Consider the following 15,314-nt stretch of genomic DNA (forward strand, 5'->3'; position numbering starts at 1 on the left):
TTTGTGTGTTGATTTTTATCCAGCTGTCTTCTGCTTCTTCAACTTAGATCTATTTCCTTCTTTATTTGTTCGATTCTTTTTTTATACCATAGCATGTTTTCTTTATGACTGTGTCCGATTCCTTTAGGAATCTATGCTCAGCAGAGAGGAGGAGAAGGGGAACCAATCTGCATTGAGTACTTGCTGGACATTAAGTCCCATTTCAAGTTTACAGTTATCCCATGGGGGTACTTTACTCTTATTCAAAAGTGACAAATAAAGAACATGAATCTCAGATTATAACAGTGGCCCAATATCATGTCTATATTTGAAAGGGAAAAGCTCATTTTATCCACTATATCACACTGCTTCACAGAGGACCAGATTGCCCACTTCATTCAGAGATGTGGCCATCCCATCCATTACTGATTTCTTGCCTCCATAAAGGCCCTGTGCTGCCCTGAAAAATCTGTGGTCCAATCCCAGGTTAGAGCAGGGAGGCCTCTCTGGCATCTCTGAAAGGAACACATCTTTTCCCTCCTCGATGCTTTTTGCTTCCCTGTTCTTTGCCAGTTCCACACTGGAGTAGAATGCTGTGGCCTCTGTTACCCTGCACCACTTAAAACTGTTGCTATGACATCATCTTGGAACAAGTCCATCATCCTTTTCCAGGCCTATCTGTGGGCATAAAAACTCCTGCCGAGTCCAGCCTGGAGGAGCCCCGCAGCAGCTCCACCGCTGGCTGTGAGTCCTCAGATAACACTGTCCATCTTAGAGGCTTTACAGGATGCTGTCTGCACTGGAATCAGAACCTAGAGGTACCAAGATCCCTTTGCTGGACCTCTTCTGATCGGTTAAGGTGGCCACCTCTGGTCCCCAAACACAGGCACTGATATTGCTGGTTTTGCATCCCACTCTGTGCCTGTCTTCATGGGGTGACTGTCTTCTCCAAACAAGATGGGGTAGCTTAACAGAGGGGTAAATCCTCCTAGTGTAGTCAGAAGTGAGGCCTTCCCTCCGCCGCTTTTTGGGGGAAAAAACTCACCCCCTTCCTTCTTTCCTAGCTCCCAGTTGAGGAACTGGGCCAGCTTTTTCTTGACTGTATGAATTTTACAGTCCTCTCACACCAGCTCATGTTCCCTGTTTACTCTACAACCATCTTTCTTGCTTAGCCAACAAGAATAAGTTTAAAGTGTTTGCCTGCTTCTATCTAAAATGCTTCCAGACTGCAGACTTCTTTGGTGCTTACAGATTTGTGTGGAAAGAGAAGGCTGAAAGCTTTATGAGTTGAAAATTCAGACTTATCACTAGATCTAATGCTGATCGGCTGTGGTTCCAGTGGCTTTTAAACACTGCTAAGTGGGTTTTAGCTGAAAGATATTATTAAATATTTCATCATTTATTCATCTTTCAACTCTAATGTTTGGAAACAGTCTGCCTAGTAGTCCCTGAACAAAAATTCTGATTTGAGGAGTCTTAGCCTTAACTCTTTGGGGAATGGGCCGTAATATCTTTAGACACATTACTAAAGATTAGTCTGCTGATTTTATTTCCCAAACCACCCCAAAAATGAAGTGTTTTCTTTAAAGGGAAAGTGTGTGTTTGTCTTTAGGCTAACAGATTCCTGCTCATTTTACAGAAGGAATATATGATTTTATCTATCTACTTAAGAGAAGCTGGGCTTCAGTCTCAGAGTAATGTCTACGCGGTTGTCAGGTGTTGAAGAAAAATGTATGTCTGAACAAATGTTTTCATCCAGGCCATAAGTTTTCATTGCAGGTGTGTTAGGTTCTGAAGTAGCAGTTCCCTTTATGTCCATCATGTTATGTCTTTCTTGATACTTACATCCCTATATTATGGCAAAAAAAAAAAACCCACACCATTTTCAATACCTATCAGAAGAGATGCACACATAAGGTACAACAGTTTAATGTCTTAACAGGGCTTTATGTTGCACTCTTGATAGAATTTGAGATGGTTTGGTCCTCTTGAAAATTAAAATTACTCATCCAGGAGAAAAAGGAAGATGAGCTTTGTTTTATTATTATTATTGGTCATCCCGTGTGGCTTGTGGGATCTTAGTTCCCTGACTAGGGATTGAACTTGGGGCACAGCATTGAAAGCCCAGAATCCTGACCACTGGGCCACCAGCGAACTCCTCAGCTTCGTATTTCCAGTCAGCAAACATAGTCATATATTTCTCTTTCTGTGCTCAAAGGAAAACAGCTCATACTTTGCCTTTGGCCTGGGGTTGTTAGAGCCTAGATGTTTGTGGTGGTTCCACCGAGTCCTTGGACTGGCAAGGCAGCACAGATCCGATGTCTTGAATAGTTTCTTTTACCCCTTGCATGGCTGTAGTTCCTTCTTCTGAGATTCTGCAGTTTTCCCGAGACTGAAGCCATTACTCTGCTGCTTTTGCATTTTAGACTTCCAGGTCCTACCGCGAGGGTATCCGCTGCAGGCAGCGAGGCCAAGACACGCGGAGGGTCAGCCACTGCTAACAACCGACGGAGCCAGAGCTTTAACAACTATGACAAGTCTAAACTGGTCACTTCCCCACCCCCACCATCAAGCAGCCACGAGAAAGGTAAGCCACTTTCTTGGGGGTTCCTTTCTGACATCTTTATAGCAGATCCAGTTCCTTGGGGTAAGTGTGGGATTGCAAATACAGTGAGGGGAATTGCTCAGATGAACATAGTTGGTTGGCAGGAACTTTGTTAGCAGAGGTATTAATAAGGCGGGGAAAATACTACATTTTCACAGTTTCCAGCAGGAATAGCTATGTTTGTCTGGGTAGGGCCCAGAAGACACATAGAAGCAATATAAGAGTGTGCAATTTGAAAATAAATTTTCATAGAACATGCTCTATAGAGTAGATGATTTTCTAGAAATGAAGCTTTTTGAGCTGATAGGTTTTTACCCATCAGAAGTGATATGAGGGCAATTAGAAACAAGAGGATTCTCACCCTTTAAAAAAGTCAGAAATGTAGGTTGGGTAAATGAATGTCTTGGCTACACATAAGGAGTAGGCAGCATTCCTCTTGGCATTCTGATAATATAACTCTTACCAAAAAAGGATATGATTTTTTTTTTATTTTGACCATGCATAGTTCTGAAGTTTTAGGTAATGGGGAAAAGGTAAACAGCCCCATGGGGACTCTTGAGTAGAAGTTAATAAGACAGACCTTTGCTTGCTGCAGTCTCTGTCTCATGAGACAGTGGAGAAATGGGGAAATTGAGACAGCTTTGAAGATTCTTTAGTAACAGGCAGCTGCTGCTGCTGCTAAGTCGCTTCAGTCGTGTCCAACTCTACGTGACCCCACAGACGGCAGCCCACCAGGCTCCCCCGTCCCTGGGATTCTCCAGGCAAGAACACTGGAGTGGGTTGCCATTTCCTTGTCCATTGCATGAAAGTGAAAAGTGAAAGTGAAGTCGCTCAGTCGTGCCCAACTCTTAGCGACCCCATGGACTGCAGCCCACCAGGCTCCTCCATCCATGGGATTTTCCAAGCAAGAGTACTGGAGTGGGGTGCCATTGCCTTCTCCAGTAACAGCCAGAGCCCTCCTTTATTCCTCCCAGACAAAGTGGTCTGGACTTCTTGGGGGGCCTTCCCAGGCCCCTTTAGAAGCACTTCTGCCTGGTAGGGTGGAATCATTCCAGGGCTTGTCCTGAGTGCCCACTCTTCCCCTGGGACCCAGGAGAGCTACCTCCTGCTCCCTAAAGTATTTCTGGAGACTGGCAGCCCTTCCACCATGAGTGAGATCAGAAACCCTGCACTCACCCCTCCAGCCCACCATAACTTGGTCCAGTAGACCCTGGGCTTCCCCCTACACCCACCCCCACCTGGAACACTGGAGGAAACATGAAGGAAATCTATGTAGGGCTGAGGTATACATGGCTGAAGGTTTCCCCAACAAGGCAAGGGGAACTCTGCACCGGGCCCTAAAGCTATAGTCAGGTCTCAACCAGTGATGACTGATCCAGTCCTCCACTTTTGCCTCAGGCAAACCATTTCTCTTTTCTTTTTCTTTTTCCACCTCCCTTCCTCCTCTTCCTTTCCTTTTCTTTACCATACCCAAGTATATTCTTGTTAAAAGTCTGTGTAAATTACAAAAACAATATATGCTTGTAAAATGGTACAAGTTTATAGCAAATAAAATTTCTTGTCTATATGTTCCCTGAAGTTTATACACTAGTATAAACTATTTTGTGCATAACCTTCCAGATACATTTATATACATACATAAGATAGAAGAGAACTGATTTTGTTGAGCTCCTACTGTGTGCCTCATTGAATTCCCCCAAGTTGTATTGTTATGCCCACTTACAAAGGATGGAACCAAGGGAAAGAGAGGTTACGTACTTGCTGGGGTCACAGCAGACAGTGAGAGGTGGAGTTGGAACTGAACTCAGGTACTTTGGTTCCAGAATCACAGTTAATACTGTGCTTTTCCTGAAAGTAGAAAGGAAATGCTCTAAGCCTTGCTCGTTGAGAGTTGATTAGAGGCGTGCAGGTTGAAGGAGGTGGGGAGAATGGAGAAGATCATCCTGCTAGACCGGACTATCCTTGTTCCATAATTCTTTGGGGAGAAGAGACATAAAAAAAGTTTAAAGGATGGATATGAGGCCAGTGTCCAAAAAATTGAGAAAATAAGGAAAAGGTTCGCCGTGGAGGGAACACACGCGGGAGGGTGCAGGGTTGGTGGCCAGACCTCTATCCCAGGGCCCACATGATGCAGGGTCACTCAGGCAGCCCAGCCGGGGGTCCCCTCTGACCCTGGGGCAGCCGCCAGTCTGCTTCTGTCCTGGGTGGGGGTTGCCGTGTGTGCCCCAAGCGAGCAGACAGCCGGGAGGCCTTCTGCAGGACAGTGGCTGTGGATTCTGACAGAAGCATCGTCCAGGGAAAGACTTCAGTGTCAAAGGAAGGAAAGTCATATTTACTTGTGGAGCACGTAATATTTGCCAGGGACTTTGATTTTCACGATGTTACTTGATCTTCACAAACATTCCATGAGGTAAATATTAACTCGGTTTTACTGATAGAGAAAATGAAGCTAAATGAGATTAGTGACTTTCCCTGGCAGGTGGTTGAGTGCTGGAGTTCATGTCTGTGTCTCGCTCCTAGAATTGAACTCCGGCTCTGTCCTGTCCCCTGGGATGTCTGTGAGGAGCGTCAAGTGAGGGAATACGCCTGAGAATGTTCTGGAAGCTATAACATACTCACAATCCTGTAAGGATTTGTAGTGATAAAAAGTTACTGCTGGAGGGTCAGGTGCACGCCAGGTACATTTATTAGCCCTCTCCTGCCCTGAGGAGCTGAGGGAGAGCAAGGTTGGGACAGGCCTGGGTACTTTTTATTACTTTTTCACTGTCCTGAGGTAAAGAGTTATGGAATTTTACCTTCAGAGACTGTCATTGTTTCCTCCTCCTTTCTTCGTGGTCCCTGTGTTCTCCCTTGAATCTGACCTTGAAGACTGAAGTTGGCGACTTACATGCAAAATATAGTTTGTGTCAGGGAACAGAAATAACTCAGCCACCTGGCCATGTGTAACACACAGCAGGTACTTAGGTGCGTAAGATATCATTCTTCACCTGGAGAAAGCTTGGAGAGAGAAACTCTCATGAGCAGATAAATTGCCGTTCAGTGTGGTTGGAGCTATAGTTGAGGTGTGGACTGCTTTCCAATGAGGTCAAGTCCGGGATAGAATCTCATTACCTGTCCTTCCATGAAGCTTTCTTGTGGGTCAGTCAGACCTGGACAGCACTGTGCTGTGGCTTCTCACGCTCAGATGAAGCAAGTCATCTGCTTTTCTATGTGACCCACTGACCTAGGAATTCCAATCCTAGAGTTTGCTCTAATCATATCAGTAAGTTCATTATTCTGTCAATAAATGACAAAAATATTTCAACATTTAGTCCCAGTTTTAAAAAATGATTAAGAGGAATAAAAGGAAATTGTAATGAGCAATTTTTCAAAAACCCCAGAGCACTTTATACTTTGCGCTAAAGCATTCCTCTTAAAATCTTGTCCAAAGATACAAACTCCTCTTTTGTCATCATCACTGAATTTAGTTCTGATTATATTGAGCAATCAACTGAGATGTAAAATAGAAGAAAACTAGCAGGTAGTACTTCTGAGTTAGGGAAAAAACCTCAGGACTCACACAGTTCATTACTTTGTCCCTTAGAGTGGCCAAGAACATAGTTGATACCCAAAAACCAGAAATTTTCTGTACAGCAACATATCCTATTCGTTTTCCTAGAGATTTAGGTTTCAGATTTTGCAGCTTTGGAAGACAGTTTGCAGAGCCTTGGGCTTTAGAAAACCTGCTAGTTGTCTGTTGCATCATTATCACTCTCATGGTTTAGGTCTACCTTTGGATTTACACTCCTGCAGGCAACAACCAGGCCGAGCCTTGCCTGGCCTGAATGTGTCAGGAGGACCCTGCAGAATGTGTCTGCAGCATTGGCTGTGAAACATCTGTCAAGGGATGGCTGGGATTTAGGGTGGTCCTTTACTTCCTCTTTTGGCTCTGAGCGACTTTAGGGCTCCAGGCCAGAATTTCAGATTTTGAGGGGAGATGAAATGTCCCCCCGCCAACATTTGTGGCGTGATCTCTTTTCTCTTCCTTCCATTCCCTCACTTACATCCTCTGAATGGGTATCACTGCCAGAAATTTAATACGTTTCTAAAATATTTAGTCCATCATATAAATTTGGAATGCTTAGACTGAATTCTATGCATATGAAGAATGTTCTTTTCTGAATAATAATGTTTTCTTCATTTTATGGAAAGCATATCTTTATTTACAATACAAAAATAATTATATTAAAATATTCAGGCAGCACAAATTTATTAAAAGAAAAAAAATCCCTATGTAATCCCACTTCCCAAACAAAGCTACTGTTTACCATTTAATTCGTATTCCTCTTTGGCTTCCCCAGTGGCTCAGTGGTAAAGGATCCCCCCGACACTGTAGGCGATGCAAGAGACATGGGTTCGATCCCTGGGTCAAGGAGATGGCAGCCCGCTCTAGTATCCTTGCCTGGAAAATCCCATAGACAGAGGAACCTGGTGGGCTACAGTCCATGGGGGTCACAAAAATGTTGGACAGAACTGAAGGACTAAACATTTTTTTCATGCATATACTATCACATTTTTTGTTTTTATTTTTAAGTTTTCTGTATTTCCTTATTTTAAATCATAGTTAAATGTATATACTGTAACATTCTGATAAATTTTTCCTAATGTTTACTCTTTGCCAGGAACTATTTGAAATGCTTTATATAGGACACATCAAGTCTTATAAATAAAATCAACAAATCACAGACAGACATTTTTTTAATGGATCATTCGTTTTCTTTCTTCATAAATTTGTTGCATGGTATTCCATTGTATGAACTTACTTTAATATTTTCAGTCACTCTCATTTAGAGTGCTTCTAATTTTTTGATGTTATAAATAGTTTTGAGGTTAATGTCCTCATGTGTCTTTTTTGCATATATACAAGTGTTTCAATGAAATTGCTTATTGAAGGATATGTGCACATTTTACATTTGTTTTAACAGTGCCAAATTTTGCTCCCAAAAAGTTATCCCTATTTATAATTTCCAGCAATAGTGTGTGAGAGGATTAGTTTCTCTCCACATTTAACACTTTTATTTTCATTCTCTTGGGAAAAAAAATATTTTGTCTTAGAAATGAAGCAAATTATTTTAAGATGCTGAAATATATAACAAGATCGTTTGCTAAAAACTGATTTTTGTACTTTGCTGAGAGTCACAACTGGTGACCGTGGCATAGTGCCAAAGCACCTGGGTTTGAGATCAAGCTCACTCCTGCCTGGCACTCAGACACTTCTCCAGGCCTCAGCTTTCCCTTCTGTAAAGTGGGCCTAAAGTTCTCTGTCACTGAGTCACTGTGAAGCATGGATGAATTCTTTACTTTTAACTCGCTGTTTGGCTCCATCAGCGCTTTCTAGTGGGTTCCTTTCGCAGGTCTTCATTCTCTGTGTCACTTTCTTCTTCCTTGTTCACTTCTGCCTGTCCTGGGCAGACAAGGAGAGCCAGACATGGCTGGAGATAAGATTTCAACAGCATTTAGCACAACGTTATGTCTGAATAACATTGGAGCCATTGATTTAGAATCTGTGTGGTGGAATAGAAGGATATGCGCTCATCTTCTCCTGCAAGAATTCCAAAATTACAACTCGCTGCTGGACAACCATCAGCAGGATAATGTTAGTTCCCACCAAAAAAAGATACCGCATGTCTAAGGGCAAAGAAGAAGCCCCAGCAAGATGGTAGGAGGGGAGAAATTGCATTTAAAATCAAACCCCATGCCCACCAGAGATCCTCGGAGGGCTCAAACAAAACCTTCTGTGCATTAGGAGACCCCACAGAGACTGAGCCAGACCTGCCTTTGAGGGTTTGAGTGTCTCCTGCAGAGGTAAGGATCAGCAGTGGCCTGTCTCAGGGGCAGGGGCTCTGGATGCAGCAGACCTGGGTGTGGCATAAGCCCTCTAGGAGGAGGTCACCATTAACCCCACCATAGAGCCCCAGAACACAGGACTGGGAAACAGACTCTTGGAGGGCACAAACAAAACCTTGTGTCCACCAGGATCCAGCAGAAAGGAGCAGTGACCCCACAAGAGACTGATCCAGACTTGCTTGTGAGTGTCTAAAAGTGTCTGGCGGAGGCGTGGGTCGGCGGTGGCCTGTTGCAGGGTCGGGGGCATTGAGTGAGGCAGTGCGTGCATGGGACCTTTTGAAGGAGGTCGCCATTTTCTTCATTACCTCCACCATAGTTTGGCCTCAGGTCAAACAACAGGGAGGGAACACAGCCCTGCCCATCAGTAGAAAATTGTATTAAAGATTTACCGAGTGTGGCCCCACCCTTCAGAACAAGACCCAGATTCCCCCACAGTCAGTCTCTCCCAGCAGGAAGCTTCCATAAGCCTCTTATCTTTATCCATCAGAGGGCAGACAGAATGAAAACCACAATCACAGAAAACTAATCAGACTGATCCCATGGACCACAGCCTTGTCTAACTCAATGAAACTATGAGCAATGCCGTTTAGGGCCACCTAAGACGGAGGGGTCGTGGTGGAGTGTTCTAACAAAACGTGGTCCACTGGAGAAGGGAATGGCAAACCACTTCAGTATTCTTGCCTTGAGAACTCCATGAACAGTCTGAAAAGGCAAAAAGATAGGACACTGAAAGAGGAACTCCCCAGTTCAGTAGGTGCCCAATATGCTACTAGAGAAGAGTGGAGAAATAACTCCAGGAAGAATGAAAGGATGGAGCCAAAGCGAAAACAACACCTAGTTGTGGATGTGACTGGTGATGGAATTGAAGTCCGATGCTATAAAGAACAATATTGCATAGGAACCTGGCATGTTAGGTCCATGAATCAAAGTAAATTGGACGTGGTCAAACAGGAGATGGCAAGAGTGAACACTGACATTTTAGGAATCAGTGAACTAAAATGGCCCAGAATCAATTCAGTTCAGTTCAGTCACTCAAGTCATGTCTGACTCATTGCATCCCCATGGACTGCAGCATGTCAGGCCTCCCTGTCCATCACCAACTCCCAGAGTTTACTCAAACTCATGTCCAATGATGCCATCCAACCATCTCATTCTCTGTCGTCCCGTCCCCATCTCCTCCCACCTTCAATCTCTCCCAGCATTAGGGTCTTTGGATGGCATCACTGACTCTATGGACATGAGTTTGAGCAAGCTCCGGGGGTTGGTGATGGACAGGGGAGGCCTGGCGTGCTGCAGTCCATGGAGTCGCAAAGAGACACGACTGAGTGACTGAACTGAACTGATAAACTTGTCAACTTTGTGGTTTGCAAGGCAAGCTCTTTATCAGGCTTAGTGAATGGGAGAGGGAAGCACAGAAAAGTTGCCCATGTTCTGCTATTAATCAAGATACTGACCTAAAATTACAGTTTAGATGAAGCTGATTCAGTGGTCCAGGTCATGCAAAAGAGCGTATGGCTGGGGTGCCCATGTTTCATGTCGCCTTTGTTCATCACCATTTGTGCTCAACTTTGGGCTGTGAGGACTGGGTGCTGGACAGCTTGGGGGAGGGTTGGTGCTTACTGTTGTCTGACTTTTGAACTGTATGAATTGCAGCACACCAGGCTTGTCTGTCCATCACTATCTCCTGGAGCTTACTCAGAGTCACATCCATAGAGTCAGTGATGCCATCCAACCATCTCATCCTCTGTCGTCCCCTTCTCCCCCTGCCCTCAATCTTTCCTAGCATCAGGGTCTTTTCCAATGAGTCAACTCTTCACATCAGGTGGTCAAAGTATTGGAGCTTCAGCTTCAGCATCAGTCCTTCCAGTGAATATTCAGGGTTGATTTCCTTTAGAATTGACTGGTTTGATCTCCTTGCTGTCCAAGGGACTCTCAAGAGTCTTCTCCAACCCCACAGTTCTTTGTGGTATAATAGGGATGTGCTCAGAGTCGTGAAGAAGAAGGCTGAGGAAGACGTCAGAGAGGCAATATCATTTGTCCTGATTTCCATCTGAAGATTTTTGCTGAGAGCAAAGGAAGGGGAGTTTGGAAAGGAAGGACACATCCACCCTTCCGGTCGGGAGGACCTGTGTGGGCTTAGGTATTAGTAGCCTCATGTTTTGTGAAGGTCCTGCAGAGGGAAACTTCTGCAAGATCATTTCAGTGTTGGGGTAGGGATCATCAGGGGACCCCTGCCATTCCAGAGCTGTCACCCCAGGCAAGGGGAGAGCTTGGGTACCTGTCTGTACTCATGGGTGATAGTCACCTCAGTTTGGGAATCACATGTGACATCACCATGACCCTTCAGCCTGAAGCTATCATTGTCTGAGCCATCTCAAAGGTTTGAACCAGGGTATCATTGTGTTTAAAGAAGTCTCTCATGTTACCTAATGAGTCAGGTCCCACTGCTCGCTGCTTTACAAAATCAGTTCTCACAGATGTTGATAGAAAGGAAAGGTACCTTTAACCAGAATGCCAGCAATCTGGGGAGATGGTGGACTCACCGGTTCCTCAAAATCCACCTCTGAAAATTCTGCTCAGCCTGGAAAGCTTTTAGAGGGAAACAGGAAGTAACCTGAGGGAATCACTGAGATGGGGGTCAGAGTCCTCACCATCCCCCCGCGTGCAGACTTCTATGCAGCCTTGTCCACTCCTTGTGATCTTCCTCTAGATGTTATCTTGGTCACACAGTTATTTCTGAAGGTTACTGAAGGGGAAGCTAGGGCAGAGATCTGCTCCTCTGTTAATTACTTATTCTTCATTTCTACTTCTTTGATCAAGAGAAACCACAGACAAGTTAGGCAGGGTATTATCTATCTATCAATAGATCTGAAAAATGTGTATGGGCCAGAGATGAGCAGGTCATGGGGGTGCTTGGTTGAAAAGTTAGCTACAATGTTGCTAATGAGACAAGAAAAGGGGCTTCCTGCTGAGGGCGGTTTCCTGCAAAGAGCTGGAAGACCATCTAGCAGTGGAGCTCAGTGACTCAGCTATTAAGGTGAGCAGGCAGGATGAAATAGATGCTTCCAAATCTAGGGCGCTCACGTGGCACTGGAAGGGAAAATCACATCCGGCAGGGCCTTGTACCAGCTGCCCCAGACTCTTGGGCTAGGATACAGTTATCTCAGGAGAAGAGTTCTGGGCCCTGTAATTAAACAGAAAGTGTTTCCCTTGAAGGTAGCCAACTGACTTTGAGTTCTGGCCCTGTCACCTCCCAGGAGTGTGGCTTTGGGCAAGGGTAATGCTCACCGGGACACGTGCTCAGGGTCTCGCTGAGACCGTCACAGACCACACCTGACACCCTTCCACTCCACCAGGGACTGTCAGGAAGGTTGTTAGCAGGGCAGTGTGGGCATTTCTGTTCCATGGGAGTGGTCCACACAGCATCCAGGGCCCATCACTGCCCCGTCCCACCTCGGGTGACAGCTCAGGTGTGAAGCAATAAGACCCACACGGGGCAGGTGTAGGAGTCCCTCTAGCTTAAAAGCTGCATGGAGCTCATTACTCACAGGAGCCAGTCTTTCCTGTGACAGCTCCACGTGCCTGACTTCTAGGGTTCCTGCAAGACTTGGGCCCGATCGGTAGTCATAGCACTCAGAGAAGTCCAAAATGATGGTGGTGTCCAACAGGTATTTATTCTTCATTTATAGCTGTTGTCGGTCCAGTTGTGGTGTAACTATCCAGGGTCATTTTCATCATGAGCAGTGTTGTTTAGTAACATAGCTGACATTCTATCTTTATCAAGTTTCCAGGGGACCAGAGATAGGAGGTCAAGCCAAGGTCAGATTCTCATGCAGAAAGGGAAAGGTTTTGTTAATCCTTTCCCAACATCAGGTCACCTCACTTGGCAGAGATTTGACATGTTCATCCGTGCGGCAGCAACAGGCTGCCCTGTTGATGGGAGAACGTCAGGTATAAAGCGTTCGTTTCCTGCCTTTTTGTAGAGTTCAGTTCAAGTTTTCTGTCCTTGTCTCCTCTGTTGGTTGAAGACATTTCTATGCAGGGTATGACTTGTTTCCTAATAGCTGGAGTTTATTGACATCGTGGCTGTCGTTTACGTGGCTTTGAAACAGTTAATGCCTTCTGATCTTTCTCAATGTTGTGTGGTCCGTTGGTTTGCTGTTAATGGTACCCTTTCACAGGTCAGAAGGTGGAGGTTATGGCTCCTACGGTAAAGGCAGGTTTCATTTTTTCTAGTTTGCATTTCACACCCTGGTTCCCTCTTGTTCTAAACAAATTATTGTCCTTGTCTAATTGAAGAGATGAAAAGTCCTAAAGCACATGGTATCTCTCTCCAAAATAGTGCCTCCACTATGACATTTTTTACGCTCCAACATGTGTATGCAGATTGCCCCCGTGAGATGGAAGAGGGACCAAGTCCCAGACTTAACAGAAGGGTCTCTCTGTTAAGTCTGAGGTGAACAGCTCACGCCCCACGGTCTGGTGGGACCGTGAATTCAAGACTCCATCATTTCTCAAGGTCTGATGAGTGAGTGGGCCTCCGACACCAGCATCCTTTGAGGTCATTGCTTACGAGAGAAATCCTGAAGCTTTACAAACCTAGTCCTTCTAGTTCAGATTTCTGAGTTAGAGTCTGAAAGTCTGGATTTTACACCCTTATCCTTCTTACATCACTGAAGTTTGAGAACCTCTCCCCTAGAAGGAATTCATGGCCCCCTTTCATAGGGCAGTTAAAGAGTAAGCTACCTTCTAACTGCCCTGCAATTCTTAGCAACTACTATGTTGTGTGTTGTTAATAGGTAATAGAGATGAACACGGGAAGATGCCCAGACTAACACCTGGCATATAGCAGGAGCTCAGTTCGGAGGGAACCATTTATATTTACACATCCATGCTTTTTATTGTACACACATATTTATAGTTGGTCTCAAGAGTCAGCAACTTGTGCTCGGTACACTTACCTACTTGCATAGGGTCTTGGGATCTTTTGATTTCTTGCTATTGCCTCACTAATCTCTCGCGAAGTTCTTCATTTAAGAAAAAAAAAATCACTCAATGCTACCTTGTTTCAGTTGAGCTAATGGAAAATAAGGAGATGGATTTGGATCCCGTACTTCGGTTGGAAATATAAAAAGGAGAGTTACCCCTGTGGAGTCTAGATACAGTCATAGAGGGAACAGTGCAAGGAGACGGTCACAGGGAGCCGTTGGCTCAGCCGCTGTCTGAGTGGAGAATCATCTGCTGGCTCTTTCTCTACCTGCACTTGGAGAGTTTGGTGTTACTTGATGAGTGTAAGAGCACTTTCCTTTTGAGAGGAAGGGTGAGTGCCGGCAGGGCCACCTGGAAAGGAGCCTTTGGGGTGCTCCTTCCTTCGCACGCTCCATCCTCACTTCTGTCCTTAACCTCCAGCATGAAACTAAAGTCAGACCTGAAGGTGAAAGCACTCTGCCTGGCCACCTTCGGGAGCTATTTTCTTGATCTACAGTGTAATTCAGAAGAGCTTTCAGAGGAGGAGACACATCAGTCCCTCCAAAGTGTCAGACTAATAACCTTTCATATTAGAGCCATCGTTTTTGCAGGGAGAATAATAAGAGGAATGTACCCATGTTTGTTTTTCTCTAAATATGGATGTGTTTCAAAGCCATGCGTGAGCTCATGGTTCTGCTATATATCCTTCCTCGCAAATACAGTCAACCTGGATTTTTGTAACTGAATGAATGAGTTGAGAAAAAGAAAAAAACATTTAGGAAGATGAAAGATCTATTTGATTAGTCTTGTGTCAGGAACTGAAAATGACTAGTGGATGTTCATCTGATCTTTGGGTGATGAATTTCAGTATTTCTTTTGCTTCCATCTGCTGTATGGAAAGTGTCACACATACACGAATTCAATTTAATTTCAAGGATCATTGGTAAGGGAAAGTATTTATGTTTCTGGGGGCTCCCCTAGTCATTTTTATCCAGGTGTCATCTGCAGCCAGGGCTTAGTTTAGTTGTTCATTTAATGTTCTTTTTTTTTAAAATATTTTCCTTCACAAAGTTAGGTATTTGACAGTGTTTATTAACATGAAAAGATAAATATGAGTAGGGATAAATGAGATTAACTTTTCTAAGAGCATATGGGGACCGTATTCACAATGTAAAGTATAAGAAGAGAATGCTGGTTAGAACAGGGACTGTTCCTCACCAGTAAAACTTTGACAGCTTGGGTCTTCCTTGGTGATCCGATGGCTAAGACTCCGTGCTTCCAATGCAGAGGGCCCAGGTTCCATCCCTGGTCAGAGAACTAGATCCCACATGCTGCAGCTAAAAAGATCCCATGTGCCGTAACTAACGTTGGCACAGCCAAATAAATACATATTAAAAACAAAAGGCTTGACAGCTCATGTAGCGGCACCAACTGCATGAGGAGTTCCTTGTAAACACACGTGGCTGCCTCTGTGCTGAGGACGTGGCATCCTCAGGCCTAAATGAACCTGACAGATAAAATGCTTGTTTCCTAGCAGCAGCTTGCCGTCTGCTTCCGAGTCTGTGCATTTCATTAGGATTCCATCACATGTCAGAGAACCGTCTTCTGATGAGGGTGTCAACTGAGGATAATTGAGAACATTTGTCTCCAGCATAATGGTCACAGTCCATCTCTGCTGTGGTGGAAGAGAAGCATGGGCCATCAGCGGGTGCCCCCCCTGGAGATAAATGGTTGGGCTGCACAGTGGCTTATGCCAAGGCATTTTGGGCACAATTTACATTCTTACTGTCCCACGAGCTCCTGCCATCAACGGTGGCAGCTGTGTTGATTCATGGGATTGGCAAGGCTCCCCAGACTTGGTGGAGATTCCAGAGAT

At 44.7% G+C, this 15,314-nt stretch overlaps 1 protein-coding gene across 6 annotated transcripts in view; it reads left to right on the forward strand.

Moving 5' to 3' along the window:
• The window catches only part of NAV2 (neuron navigator 2), a 417,005-nt gene that overhangs the window by 189,905 nt on the left and 211,786 nt on the right, over positions 1 to 15,314 (forward strand). For all 6 annotated transcript variants that reach the window (XM_061167929.1, XM_061167935.1, XM_061167940.1 and 3 more), the window contains exon 6: positions 2,406 to 2,566. In XM_061167929.1, coding sequence (XP_061023912.1) covers positions 2,406 to 2,566 — 161 coding nt within the window. The remainder of the gene's footprint in view (positions 1 to 2,405; positions 2,567 to 15,314) is intronic.

The sequence above is a fragment of the Dama dama genome, chromosome 2, assembly GCF_033118175.1.
Source record: "Dama dama isolate Ldn47 chromosome 2, ASM3311817v1, whole genome shotgun sequence".
In the NCBI taxonomy this organism is placed as follows: domain Eukaryota; kingdom Metazoa; phylum Chordata; class Mammalia; order Artiodactyla; family Cervidae; genus Dama; species Dama dama.